The sequence below is a fragment of the Dysidea avara genome, chromosome 1 (genome assembly GCF_963678975.1).
Source record: "Dysidea avara chromosome 1, odDysAvar1.4, whole genome shotgun sequence".
In the NCBI taxonomy this organism is placed as follows: domain Eukaryota; kingdom Metazoa; phylum Porifera; class Demospongiae; order Dictyoceratida; family Dysideidae; genus Dysidea; species Dysidea avara.
Window position 1 is genome coordinate 57,175,827 of NC_089272.1, and position 13,238 is coordinate 57,189,064.

Consider the following 13,238-nt stretch of genomic DNA (forward strand, 5'->3'; position numbering starts at 1 on the left):
AGCTATATCTCGAGCTATATGGTTGGCTGCGAAGTATATTAGTATGTTTTCCTTATACCTAATTTGGTTTAACAAGTTGCACTATTTGAATTGAGCGATATAAATGACATAATTATATAGATCTTTGCTACAGTTATGTACAGTATGCTTTGATAGTATGTAAACTTTAAGTGGTGTGATCATTGAATTAATGTGTGTAATGGATCACTTTGATGGCCAGTACGTTATGGCCAATTACTACCAGCATTGTTGTTTTCCGTACCACTTTTTTGTGCCATTGGTGGTAAATGCAGCTATAGTAAACGAGTTTTTAAGATTAGCTAGAGTAGACAAAATGTCCTCTTATGTCAGTCATATATTTATGTATAGCTTAATCTGCTAGCCAGTATTACTGCTATTTGAGTACTGATGGATGACAAACTGTACTAATGTATTTAGTTATCTGTAATAGGTAGAGTGATGAGAAACTAAATTATATATGTTGCTTTAGTGATGCATCAAACATCCAATGTGGGAGGAATATTATGTACACTGGTTTTTATTTTATGCAGGCATGTGTTAAGTGGTCAGCTGCAGTAATATATGTTTATTATATAGAAATGGTTTAGCTGATTGGTATATGCATAGCAACTGCTTTTGAGTGTTAAACTTTGCTGTAATTAATTACATCTTGAAACATGCACATACGGTAGTTTTCCGAATATCATCCGTTTTAACCTTTCAATATGAAACTAGAAAATACAGCTGAACCTCTCTAATCTGACACCTGCATAATCCAGAATCCTCTCTAATCCAGCCAAAATGTCATTTACCAACACTTTTGTGTAGAAAACAACCTCAGTAATCTGACACCTCTGTACTCCGTAAGGCCAATGAAACTTGATTACCAGTTTCTCACTCAGATTTTTGAAAATTTGATGCGGGCGGTTATTATTCATTATTCATTATGCACAACACACATCCCAAACATGAAGATTTCTGCCAAAAAACAGTGAGATCTACATTGATTACTCTTGCATTAGCTAAAGTATGTTACTAGAATATTCGGTTAATTCTGTAACTCCTAAACAAGTGATTTTTCCATTAGAGTATAGCTGATTGCTCTATTAGAATAAAAGTGATGACTCTATTAGAGTATTTCGATGTGAAATACCAATAATGAAATTCCATGCGGGTGTATCAAAAGCATGCGGGCGATGACACGAAACTGCTAATCAAATTTCATTGGCCTAATCTGACACAAAATTTGATTCCCTAGACTTGGAAATACATTGTTTCAACCTTTGTAATCCAACAGAGAATAAAAGCAATATTAAAAACAATCACAGAAAATAATTTTTAACATTAAAACATTGACAATATTAGAAAAATAGTTGTAATACTTGCAAATTCTAAAGTTAAAAACATTGTGTGATCTGTTTTCAGGGGTGGATTTGGGGGGGCGCAAGTACTGAAAACCCCTAAATCTTCTATGTGTATAAAAAGCACAGGAACTATGCATCACTACCAACACAAAATTAATAATGTCTATGTAACTATACCTATTGTTCAACTCCGTTCATAGCTTCCTTTTCCTCAAGAGTTCTTCAAGAAAATGTTCGATTGTGGGTTGCATCTTTAGTTACAAAAGTTTTAATTGTGGGTTCTGTATTATTCAGATAATTAGCAGTGTTTTCCATAAATGATTTTATTATATGATTCAAAAAGTGTTAGTTGGTTTAACTGGTTAGAGTTATCAGCTTCAGTATAATATGTAGTTACCAACTCAGCCATTTAGTAAACTGTACTGAGTCTTTTTGGTATTTTAAGGCAGCTATAACACTTTTTTTCTATGAATGTAAAATCTGTATCAGTTACCTTCTGATATGACCCCATGCTGTGGGTTTTGGTGCTGATATGGCTATAGATCAGTCTTCATAATCTGGCAGATCTAGAAATAAGTTGACTATCACAACAGCAAATTCAGAAACCCCATAAATACAAATATAGCTGCACTTTGCTAAGGATTAGCATTAATACAATACACTAAAATACAATTTCCAGTGGACTAGCTAATAGCTACTAGTACCCTTTGCTGCATTCTGCTTTTTAGTACACTTCATTGGTGTTAAGGCTATACTAATAATCGTGACATTCAATACCACTACTACTTAGCTATACATGTTTCTGCCTCTAGATCTGTTTAGCTATACATGTTTCTTCCACACATTATTCCACAAAGGCTTACCCTAGGGGAGTATTTAGAAACAGCATCCTTCATGCAGACTGCAAAATCATCACAGTCAAACTTGTGTAGTTTGTAGTCATAGTCACCCAATGTTGATGAATCCCAGATGGTCTTTAGATGATGATAGTCTAGTGTTCCATAAAGAGAGTCTGCCTTGAATCTGTTGATGTTGAGGCTGCATGGGGTAAGCATTTTTCACAATTCTTCCAACTTCATGATGTGTGATAATCTACTCCAACCTTCCAGTGGGATCCAACATTATTTTTATCAGTAAGACAGACAGTTGAGGCTGTTGAAGAGGAGCTGATGCATTATGGTATATAGCTAGCTATATCTAAATGCTTGGTAGCTACAAATGAAAAGATTATCATGCATGTTCACGTAAAATTAAAGAAGATTTGTATTTTACTTATGTTAAGCCTGTATTAGAATATGCTGCTGCAGCTTGGGCTCCTCACAGCAGGCGCTCTATAAATAAACTGGAGTCTATACAAAGACGTGCAGCTCATTTCGTGATGGACAACTATTTTCAAACTAGTAGTGTATTCAATATGCTGTTACATCTTAACTGGAATACGATAGAAGCTCACTTTAAATTACTAAGATTACAGATGTTACATAAAATTATTTACAATCATGTTGACATCACACTACCTAGTTATGTAACATATAGATCAAGATATACCCGGAGCAGAGATAACAAATACATTGAGATAGGCTCAACTGTGGACGCTTATAAGTACAACTTCTTCCCCAGTATGATTCAATTGTGGAACACTCTACCTTATAATTTGAATGTAAAAATGTAGACACTTTTAAGGATCTCTCACATTGTAAATTTATGTAACTTTATTTTGTAGTATGTAGTTTCTTTTTAATTGCCTTTCTATTGTAACATACTCACTGACGTGAGTCCTACAATTATAACATATGATAATAATAATGCATGATAGCTACTCAATGCATATTGCAATCAGTCCTGATTAAATGGAAAAGTAAAAGTGTTTTGAATTCCATTATCTCCACTGAAAAACTGCTTAAAACACTCTCAGATTCACGTTTAGAGGGCCTAATTTTCAAAAATTCTTGGGGGGGGGGGGCATACCTCCAGACCTTCCTTCACACACTAATGTAGTCATTATTCCAAATAGCTTATTTGACCATGGAACTACATGAATCTTACCACTAGGGCCTTGTGAGAAGGCTTGGTATCTTCTAATGTCTGGCTAGTTACCTATGTCCCTGTCCAGCTTAGCCCCCCTTTCAAAAATTCCTAGATCCGCCCCTGGTTTTACCTGTAATTTACTGCATAATCCTAGATATTGTACAATTTCGATTACAGAGGTGACTTGATAATCCAACAACCTCCTTAATCCAGCAAAATTTATGGCTCCCATTGAGAGTCGGATTATAGAGGTTTGACTGTACATTGCCAACTACTGTACACATTCCCAACTAACATACACTGGATTTGTGAAAAGGGGTCTTCCACACACATCCAATTTACGAACTTTGACAATTCATAATTTGAGATTGGAAAAAGTTATTGACTTGCAATTTGGTCAGAAGTGAGTGCCAAAATAGGTTAATGGATGGGGAAAATTTTAAGAGTGTATCACACATAACAATGCAAGTGTCTGTTCATGCACACACACTCCAGTCTATAGATTTATAGGAAAAACAGAATGACGTAATTTAACATAAAAATGTCACAATACATGGAGCACATAAACAATGTAGTGTACATGAAGGTTAATGTGCTATAGCTAAATTACTAGACATCTGTTTCTTGCACTTGGATAGAACTTGATTGTCTTAAAAATGCCACAGTCGAGTGATGAGAATTTTGCTGTTGTTGTTGTTGTGGGTTTGCTTGGTCACTTTGGATGTTCTGTTGGTTACTTTTTGCTTTTATAACTCGGACAACCCTTCTGTGGTAAAACAACACTAATATACTGAACAAAGCAGCCATGAGAATGAACATTACAATTGCCACAGACACTGCCACTAACTGGTATACACGTAAACCATCTGTAAAGTTTAAATCAACTCTCTGTGTTTCATTGTTGTATGTTATCAGACCATCATCAGGACCTATCACACAAGCTAGTGGACGAGGATCATATGAAGTAGTAATGAGTGTTACAGCAATGACCAGGACGAACACTTCAAAGAGAGGAACAAGTGAGATGACCCAATTAATTTGTACTTCATCTCCCATCTCCCAATGATCAGAATAGGTCTTAAACTTTCTCAAAGCTTCATTGTGTTTGGCTTGTACCTTGTTTTGCTTGTCATCTACTATTCCCAGTGATTGCAAAGGTTTATGTACCACTTTCTTTAAGGATCTAAGAATGCCATGACTATGGAACAATTCTTTCATTTCATCCACAAGTGCTATTTGCCATAGCAAACTGTTTAGTTTGCTACCAAGTATGGTGCGAAGTCGTAATATCATTGTTATCCTTGTGACAGCGAACAATAAGATGATGACCAAGTATGCTGATAGCAATAAGCCATAGAGAAGTTTGTAGTAGGAATTGGTCACAGACTGTTCCCTGCAGTTCCATAACACTGCATCTGACACACTGCTGATTATTAGATTTAGATGTTCTGGCCGGTGTGTTAGATTGAACAATTTATTGCTGAAAATGAAATATAATTACAATATTATACATATGATTTTAAGACTCTACCATACAGTATGAAAGAAGTTGAATAACATACTGAAATATAAGATTGGTATTACTGAAAGTCATTGCTTGGACAATGCACAGTAGATATTAGCTTTTATTTACTACTTGAATTCGCAGCTGCATGTGTCCTGATTTGTGTTTGAAAATCATTGATTTAGTTAACTAACAGACTGATTTAGTGAGCACAACTACAGAACATAGTGAAGTATAATTGGCTAGTGGAGTCATGTTATCTATGTGACCATGTACTTGGATTGTAGTTATACAAAATTGTTACCTGTATAATAATAATAATAATAATATTATACATATGTCTTCATTATAACCTTTGGGTCCTACCAAACCATCAACTTTGTATGATCTACTGTGGCCTTGCGGAGTTCATGCAGGGCTTGCTGATTTTTAGTAGGTGTGAAATAGTTGTTTAGGAATCTACAGTCATTGAATACAACAGATCTAGGAGCTGAAAGAAAATGGGAATTAAGTAAATGATAATAGCACTTAATTTAGGCCTGCATCAAATATGCCAGCATGATAAAAAGCATAATAGGCCAGTGCTATGTAAGGCTAGCATATTAGATGGATATTGCAAACTTCATTCCATGAAAATAGATTTAGCTATACACCCTAATAGAGCAGTCTGTGGAATTCAACTGCAAACTGCAATCGAGCACTCAAAATGATCCTTCCAAACATGATACTTCAATTTGGCTTTCAATGTAATCCCTTGTAAAACATACTTAACTGCACTATTAGAGTATTTAGGCAGGTGACTCCTCTATTAGAGTGTTTCAACGGAAGAATCTAACAATTCCTTCTGGTAAAAAGGATGATAAGAGAAATGCATTGTGATCCTCTTGCTATTGTGTAAGTGGTGGGTTGATGTGTTATCAGTTGCTGTTAAAGATTTAAAATGTCTGTTCAATATCTTTAGTCTATAAGATCTATAGATAATCATGTCTTTTCAAAGTCATGAACTATGCACATGGAAGTGGCCAATTGCATTCTGTTTTTGTATAGCTATATTGCATTATGTTCAAATCCCTTTATCTTTACTTAGTCAAAATAATTTTTTTTCTTAAATTTATAAGTGTATGGAGAAATAGGAGTTTTTAAGTTTGATTGCAGTGCAGATATACTAGTAGATATTCTTAATTCAGTCTATAACCAAAGACTGAATTATAAGTAAGTCCACCTATCTTTGGATTTCCTTTGTTTCACTACTTTTTTTTCCTAATTAACCTTAATTGCTTAAAACTCCTCTTGTACTAGTTTATTTATTTTTGTGACTGGTGATCATGAACCTGCAAAATAAAGAATGGCTAATGTATTCATCACCCTGATTATCAGTTAATGAAAAGTGAAATTACCATTATGCTTTATTTTCAGCTATGTTCAGCCCATTATACTGCGTTACAAATGAAAAACCTTACCAGAAGCATCCATGCAGTCACTATGGAATATACAGACAATTCCTTTTACAAATGCAGGAAGCCATCTGCTGTGAGCTGACACCTTGTACTGTCAGGGAAGAGAAATCAGATACAAAGGAGGACAAAGGCAAGTAAGTCCATGATGCATAATGCGTGTCCATGGATTGTATGGTACGTATGTACTGTGGTATACCAAAAGGCTGACGTGACATCTTAAACAGTGAAACAAAATTAAACGTATAATATAGCCTTATAGCCGTTATGATATGTACTTGTCTGAAGGCATCAGGTAGGTAAACAAGTAGTAAGCGAGACAAATAGTAAGCCAGTCAGTACAAAATTCCACTAAAATGTTTTTGGTAGAAACCATGTTTCAGGTCACTTTGGGGTTTGGTTGTAGTACCTAACCAATACTACGGCAATATGAAAGTTTTGCTAGGCTGGTTTCTGGTTAATATTTTTTGTGAGAAAGTGCAAACCACCATGATCCCTAATATACATACAGTACTATCCACTGTATAATATTAACCAAAAATCACACTTACATGCATATTTAAACAATTTTGGAAATCAACTTGCAGTTATCACACCAATGTGTTAAATAAAAAACATGCAGTCACCTTTTCATTTCTCAAATCACACTCTTATTCTTGGGGAGATCTAGAGTCAGAATATCCTGAATCAGGGGTATGGAAAATGCACCAGTGTGCAAGCTGTTGCTGTAGTCATATCAGCGTAAAACTTAAAAGATGCTTTTAGAAAAAAGCCTTACATCAAAAGTAAAAAAAACTAGAAGTAGCAATCGTTACACTGGGTTTGTGTGAAGTCAAGCGGTTCAAAGTGTGAAGCTAGTTAAAACCACACCTGCACTCGTAGGATATCCTTGTTATCAACACCTTAGCCTTGGCTTTGCCTCAGCCTCAGGTTGATAACAAAGATATCCCACTAGTGGTGAGGTTTAACTATAGCTTAATATCAAGAGTACGCTGATATTTATTAAAGGTGATGGCCCATATAAATATTATGCACTCTTGATGATACATTTGATCAATTGTAATTTGCATTTAAGAGAAATTATTGTTTAAGTACAGTACATAAAATACACATTGTACAGACCAAGATGTAAATAAGGTATATAATTGTAAAAATGTTATATAATCGACTCTTCTATTAGAGTATAATATACTTTAGACTACAACGAGTTTTATACTGAAATTTGATTGGCTGAAATGTGGTCTCTATATCCCGTAAAGCCGCGCTCATGTCCAATAGAGACCACGCTCTGAGAAACACGATAATTACGCGCCAGTAACATTGGCAATGCACGAGCGCTTAAATGGCTAGTAACAACCATACTGAATTAGAGGGAGGTGTAATGGGCTTGTTTGTACTAATCAACACTACATTTCTTGTTTACAAGCAGCTGTCAAGGCACAACAACAGAAACAATGAATTGTAGTAGTCCAGTACTTCGAAACAGAGCATGCGCCTGTAATATTGGCAACGCATGGGCGTTTAAGTGGGTAGCAACAGCCACGCTGAGGTCCCGCCATGTAGCATGTGTAGGGACAAGGCCGGAGGAGACGGACCAATAATCTGAAGTTGAACCAACTAGCTGACCAGTTCGAACTACATTACTCTCATGCAATCTTTGGACGATCACATCTACATGTAGCTACGTACATTTTACAGATGTTATTGAAAATGCATGACACGAGTAGTTACCTAGTTTCTCAGCCTAACTAAAGCACAGAACTATACGTATAGTACCTCCAATTACCTTACAGTACAGCATAGCATTCGTATCGTTTTGTACAGAAATGATTGTGGGTTCTACGTACAGTATCACGTGGGCTGACAGTTGGCATTTATCACATGTAAGGCAGGTGCCTTCTTTGATTCTAAACCAGCACACTTATATCACAATTCAATCTTCATAAAATAATCATTAGCATTCCTTGGCTTGTCTCTCTTGGCTTCCTTTACTGGGTGAAGGGCTGGCAGCTAGTGACAAACCAGATGACTCATTCCTCGGCAAGAAGCTGCACACTCATACATTACATGGTGGCCATCTGGATGAGATGCTGAGTAGAAATCACTCCTCTTCAACTACCCACTCGTCCTGTCGAGATACCCTCAGTCCATTTTCGAATGCTGATTGGTCTCGTGACTGTCCACCAGTATATTTACGTGATGATCCGTTCACTTCATACAAACCAGTATAGTAGTATACAGCTGTGTAGCATTTTATTGTAGCTCACTGTATAGTAATTATATCCTAGCTAAAGGGGGCCATGCTGCATGGGTTCCCTGTGAAATTTGGGGGGGAAAGTTGCAATTTGCTAGCTAGTTTTACTTTAAAATTTAGCATCAATTTTAAATTTTAAGGCATTTTCAAACCTTTAAATTGCAAAAATTCTGCAGCTCCTGGGGGTTGCACCCCCAGACCCCCCTTGAACTTCTAATTGCTAGCTAAAACTAAATGAACCATACAGCAAGTTTCATGCTGTGTCCCCTGTATGTCAGGTCTACAATTATACATAGTATAGAAAGTCTGAAGAACAACAGATAGACTTGAGCATATTTATATAGCTAGCTAGCAGTGAAATATCACTAATGAAATATCACTAAAACTGCATATCTGAGTGTCTAATTTTCAAAAATTTCCTGTGAGGCCATGCCCCCAGACCCCCCTAGAATGCTCACTGTGCAACAGCTCTTCTCTCATTGGCATGTATACAGTAGCAATTTCAACATTATAGTCAATGGCCTGACCAGCTCAATTTTCCCTTCTCCGGCCCTGAGGGAGGTGTACAGGGCTTGTTTCTAGTAATTAGTGATACATTCCTCATTTACAAGCAGCTGTCAACTCAAGGTACATAATGAGCTGTATGCAGAGAAACTCTCTGCGAGTACAATGATACCAAAAGAAGTCCAATTCACGGAAATTTAGGTGCGTCAAAATGGCCTAAACCGATTGGGAGTAGCAAATTTCCCCATACATTTTGTATTGGGCGTTTCGCGGGCCTGCAATAAAAGGCGTAATAACCCACGACATGTGATAGATACCTCGGATTCCGAACCAGATTTGGAAAGAGCAGTGAAGAGCAATTATAAGATGAGCTATAGCAGAAGGAAATCAGAGGAAATTTAAGCGCGCCATTTTAAGGTTGAAAATCACTTACTTTTTCTATGGCGAATTGAATGGAGGATATTTGGAAGGGAACGCTACGAGGTATTTCGATGTCTTGACAGCCATTAACCTTCACTTCATTAGTGTTACAATGAAACAAAAGCATTGCGAATTAGTTCTGCAGATTAGTTTGCAAAAATTACAGTGTTCTGTGATTAAGTCTGTATTTATTTTCCAAAAATGTGCAGCCTCAGTTTGAGGATTAACGCACATATGAAACATGCATACAAAGTGTTTTACAATATGATTGATTATGGGATTACTGATTGGTAGGGGAAAGTAATAATAATTTCAGTTGGTATTTAAAAATTTGTAATGATTGTTGTTGGATTAGGTCAGGTGGGAGTGAATTCCACAGTCTAATTGATCTAGGGAAGAATGAATTAGTGTACTGATTGGTCCTTGCATAGATATGATGAAATCTTTGGTCATGTCCTCTGGTGTTAGAAGTGACAGGGATTAAATCAACAGGAGATATATCAATGAGATTATGAACAATTTTGTAGAGGAGGGTGATACTGGATACTTGTCTGCGGTATTCTAAGCTGGGAATATTAAGGTCAATGATCATGTTAGTTACGCTGCTGAAACGCGAGAAGTCAGCCATAATGAATCTGGCAGATTGCCTCTGTACTCATTCAAGCTTATCAATGTCTCTTCTGATGAGAGGGGACCAGACAGGATTGGCATATTCCAAGATTGGTCTTATCATGGCATTATAACATTTCAATTTGATTTGAGTTGGGCAGGATTTAAGATTTCTCTGTAGGAATGCTTAGACTGATAGAGCTTTGGATGTGACATTAGTAAATGTGTGTGGACCAAGACAAGTCATTGGTGATTGTAACTCCTAAATATTTAGTAGATCAAACTTCTTGGATAGAGATGTCATTAATGGTGTAGTTGTACGTGATCGGATTGTGTTTACGAGTGATTCTCATGAATACACTTTTATCAGGATTAAAAAACATACCAGATCTAGTGCCCCATTGTGATAAGGAGTTGAGATCATTTTGAAGTGATAAACAGTCGGATGTAGAGTGAATAACAGTATAAAGTATGGTATCGTCAGCATACAGACCAATGTTGGCATTGATTGATAATGGTAGGTCATTAATATAACATAAAAATAATAGAGGGGCTAAGATTGTTCCTTGGGGGACACCCGAGTTAACTGCATGTGACTCACTGGTTGAACCATCAAGAATTACTTGTTGATGCCTACCGATGAGGAAGTTTTGTAACCATGTTAGTAGTTCCCCTCTAATACCATAGTAGGATAATTTGTTACATAAACGGTGATGGGGGACTTTATCAAATGCCTTAGATAGATCTAGAAAAATGATATCAATTTGAAAGCCAGAGTCAAGAGATTTAGAAATGTTGTTTACGGTAGTAATAAGTTGCGATTCGCATGATCTTCTAGGTCGGAAACCATGTTGTTGGTCACAGAGAATATTTATTGATTCTAGGTGAGAGAAGAGATGAGTGTGAATTAGGCGCTCCATAATTTTGCAGCTGATACTGGTTAGCGATATTGGTCTGTAATTGGATGCAAGTGTTTTGTCTCCTTTTTTGAATACAGGTACAATATTAGCATGTTTCCAGTCCACGGGAAGTTCTCCTTGATGAAGTGATGAATTGATGATCAGAGTTAGTACTGGAGCAATTTCTTGAGAGGCTAATTGAAATAAGTGTGATGGGATTTTGTCTGGTCCTGGTGCTTTATGAACATCCAAAGTTGTTAGGAGCTGGGAGACGTCAGCATAAGTAATGGAAATAGGTTGTATATCAGGATAAGGGCTTTCATCTGGTGTGAGAGTACACTGGGTGTCCTCGGTGGTAAACACTGAGCTAAAATAATCGTTGAGGATATTAGCTTTAGTGGGTGGAATCAGTGATGGTATGACCATTATGTGACAGTGGGGGTATTCCAACGTGATCCAAGTTTTGCTTTTTGATATATGACCGAAGTCAACTGAATTATGTCCGTTCCATGTAAAAACTTCTTCATATGACTTGTGGCTTATTGATTAGATTCCAACAGGTGCTTATAATAATCTCTATTCAATGAGGCCCAGCTAGCATGAAGAGTTTGCGCCAACTTGCAGACTATACATGATGTAAGCACTATACATGCACATCGTGTAGGGGGAAAGTTTCGATGGGCGAAAGTTTTGAGGTAGAGGGAAACAAACTTATTCGCGGTTAAACTTTCGCGGTGGACGAAAGTATGGCGGCGCCCGCTCAAAACGTTTATCCGTCCACATAAATTTGTTAATAAGTGGGCGTGGCTCACGACAATTATGATGTGAATATACACTGGTACCTGACGATCAATTAAAGTGGGCGTGGTTCTACATTGGGCGTACACAGCAACGCACGTGGCTTCGTACATGCCTTCGGATTGCTGCAACACGCCTTGACAAATGGGTGTGGCTCCACGTATGACTAGCTACAGACAGTGATGCACAATCCAAATAAGTGGGCGTGGCTCACGAAAGAAGCTGGGCTGTTGCAGGACTTTCCAGCGAATTAACTTACCTGACACACAGCTAGCAGCAGTATTCGCAGGGAAGCTTTCGCGGTTTTTGACAGAACCGCGAAAGTTTAGCCCATCGAAACTTTCTCCTATACGGTAGATTATAGCTAGTGTCTATAATCTATGATGATACATGGTATCTGGCATCTCCTCTCGCTGGTCTTGGGCGTTTCAATATGCATTCACATGCAACTAGATAACGTAAAGAGCCTTCTCCTCGAGCCTCTCTTAACACTACTGCTTGTAGCTACTTCCTTGCACCCAGCAGGCTGCTAACATAATACAATACTGCATTACTATTACACTTGTAGTTATTAGTAATTACCTGTTAGTGTCACTTGTTGCTTCCCTACTAGCTGCGCCAGATATGACGGTCTCTATGGTGCTGTAGGATGAAACAATGATGAATAAAACCTTCAGGTCGACGAGGCAGAATGTTTGCACTCGAGTTGTCTGTACAAACTTTTGAAGCAGTTTGTCAACTGTCTTCAGCTTCTTCCTCAGCATCATTTCTGGAGCTTTTGGCAGGTGAGCACACGGTTTTAAACCGAGTTATAAACTACTAACTGAGTGCTTTTACCTGTATTTTTAATATAGACTACGTAATTTCCACCGGAAACGTGGGGGAAACCTTAAAAAATCTCCCCGATCGTATGTCGTTCAAAAATCTCCCCTATCGTATGGCTTTTATAGTGTTGCATCATAATTCCACAAACACTATAGCTACGTAAGCCAATAAATGGTAAGGTGGAACATGTAATTAATAAAACAGTGTATATACTTGCAAGGTGGTGGTCCAAGTGAAGTAGAAAGTTAGTTGCCCGCGTGTACGTGCTGATCGGTGGCACAATTATAGCTAACGATATGTCGTTGGAATTGCAGAACTTAAATGCCGTATCGCCACCTGGCGATAACGATATCAAGAAGGTGATCAAGGCAAAAGAAGCGATTAAACAGCTCAAGCAAATTGGATTAGACGCAAAACGACAACTACGTATCTGGGAAGATATCTTGTCTGGAGCACTGACCAGCTTCAAGTTGACAGCTGCTTTAGTTATTGTCTTCGTGTTTTACATACTGTACACAATCTTCAACTCAGACAACGACCATGCGGATGAAATAAATGAAAGAGAAGAAGATATCATCA

At 37.4% G+C, this 13,238-nt stretch overlaps 1 protein-coding gene across 1 annotated transcript; it reads right to left on the reverse strand.

Moving 5' to 3' along the window:
- Positions 1-3,882: 3,882 nt before the first annotated feature.
- LOC136237405 (uncharacterized) lies at positions 3,883-12,658 on the reverse strand. Its single transcript, XM_066027667.1, has 2 exons — positions 12,417-12,658; positions 3,883-4,872 (listed from the first exon to the last, which is right to left on the reverse strand). The coding sequence occupies exons 1-2, from the start codon at positions 12,599-12,601 to the stop codon at positions 4,002-4,004; spliced, it is 1,056 nt and encodes a 351-aa protein (XP_065883739.1). The 5' UTR covers positions 12,602-12,658; the 3' UTR covers positions 3,883-4,001.
- Positions 12,659-13,238: the final 580 nt, after the last annotated feature.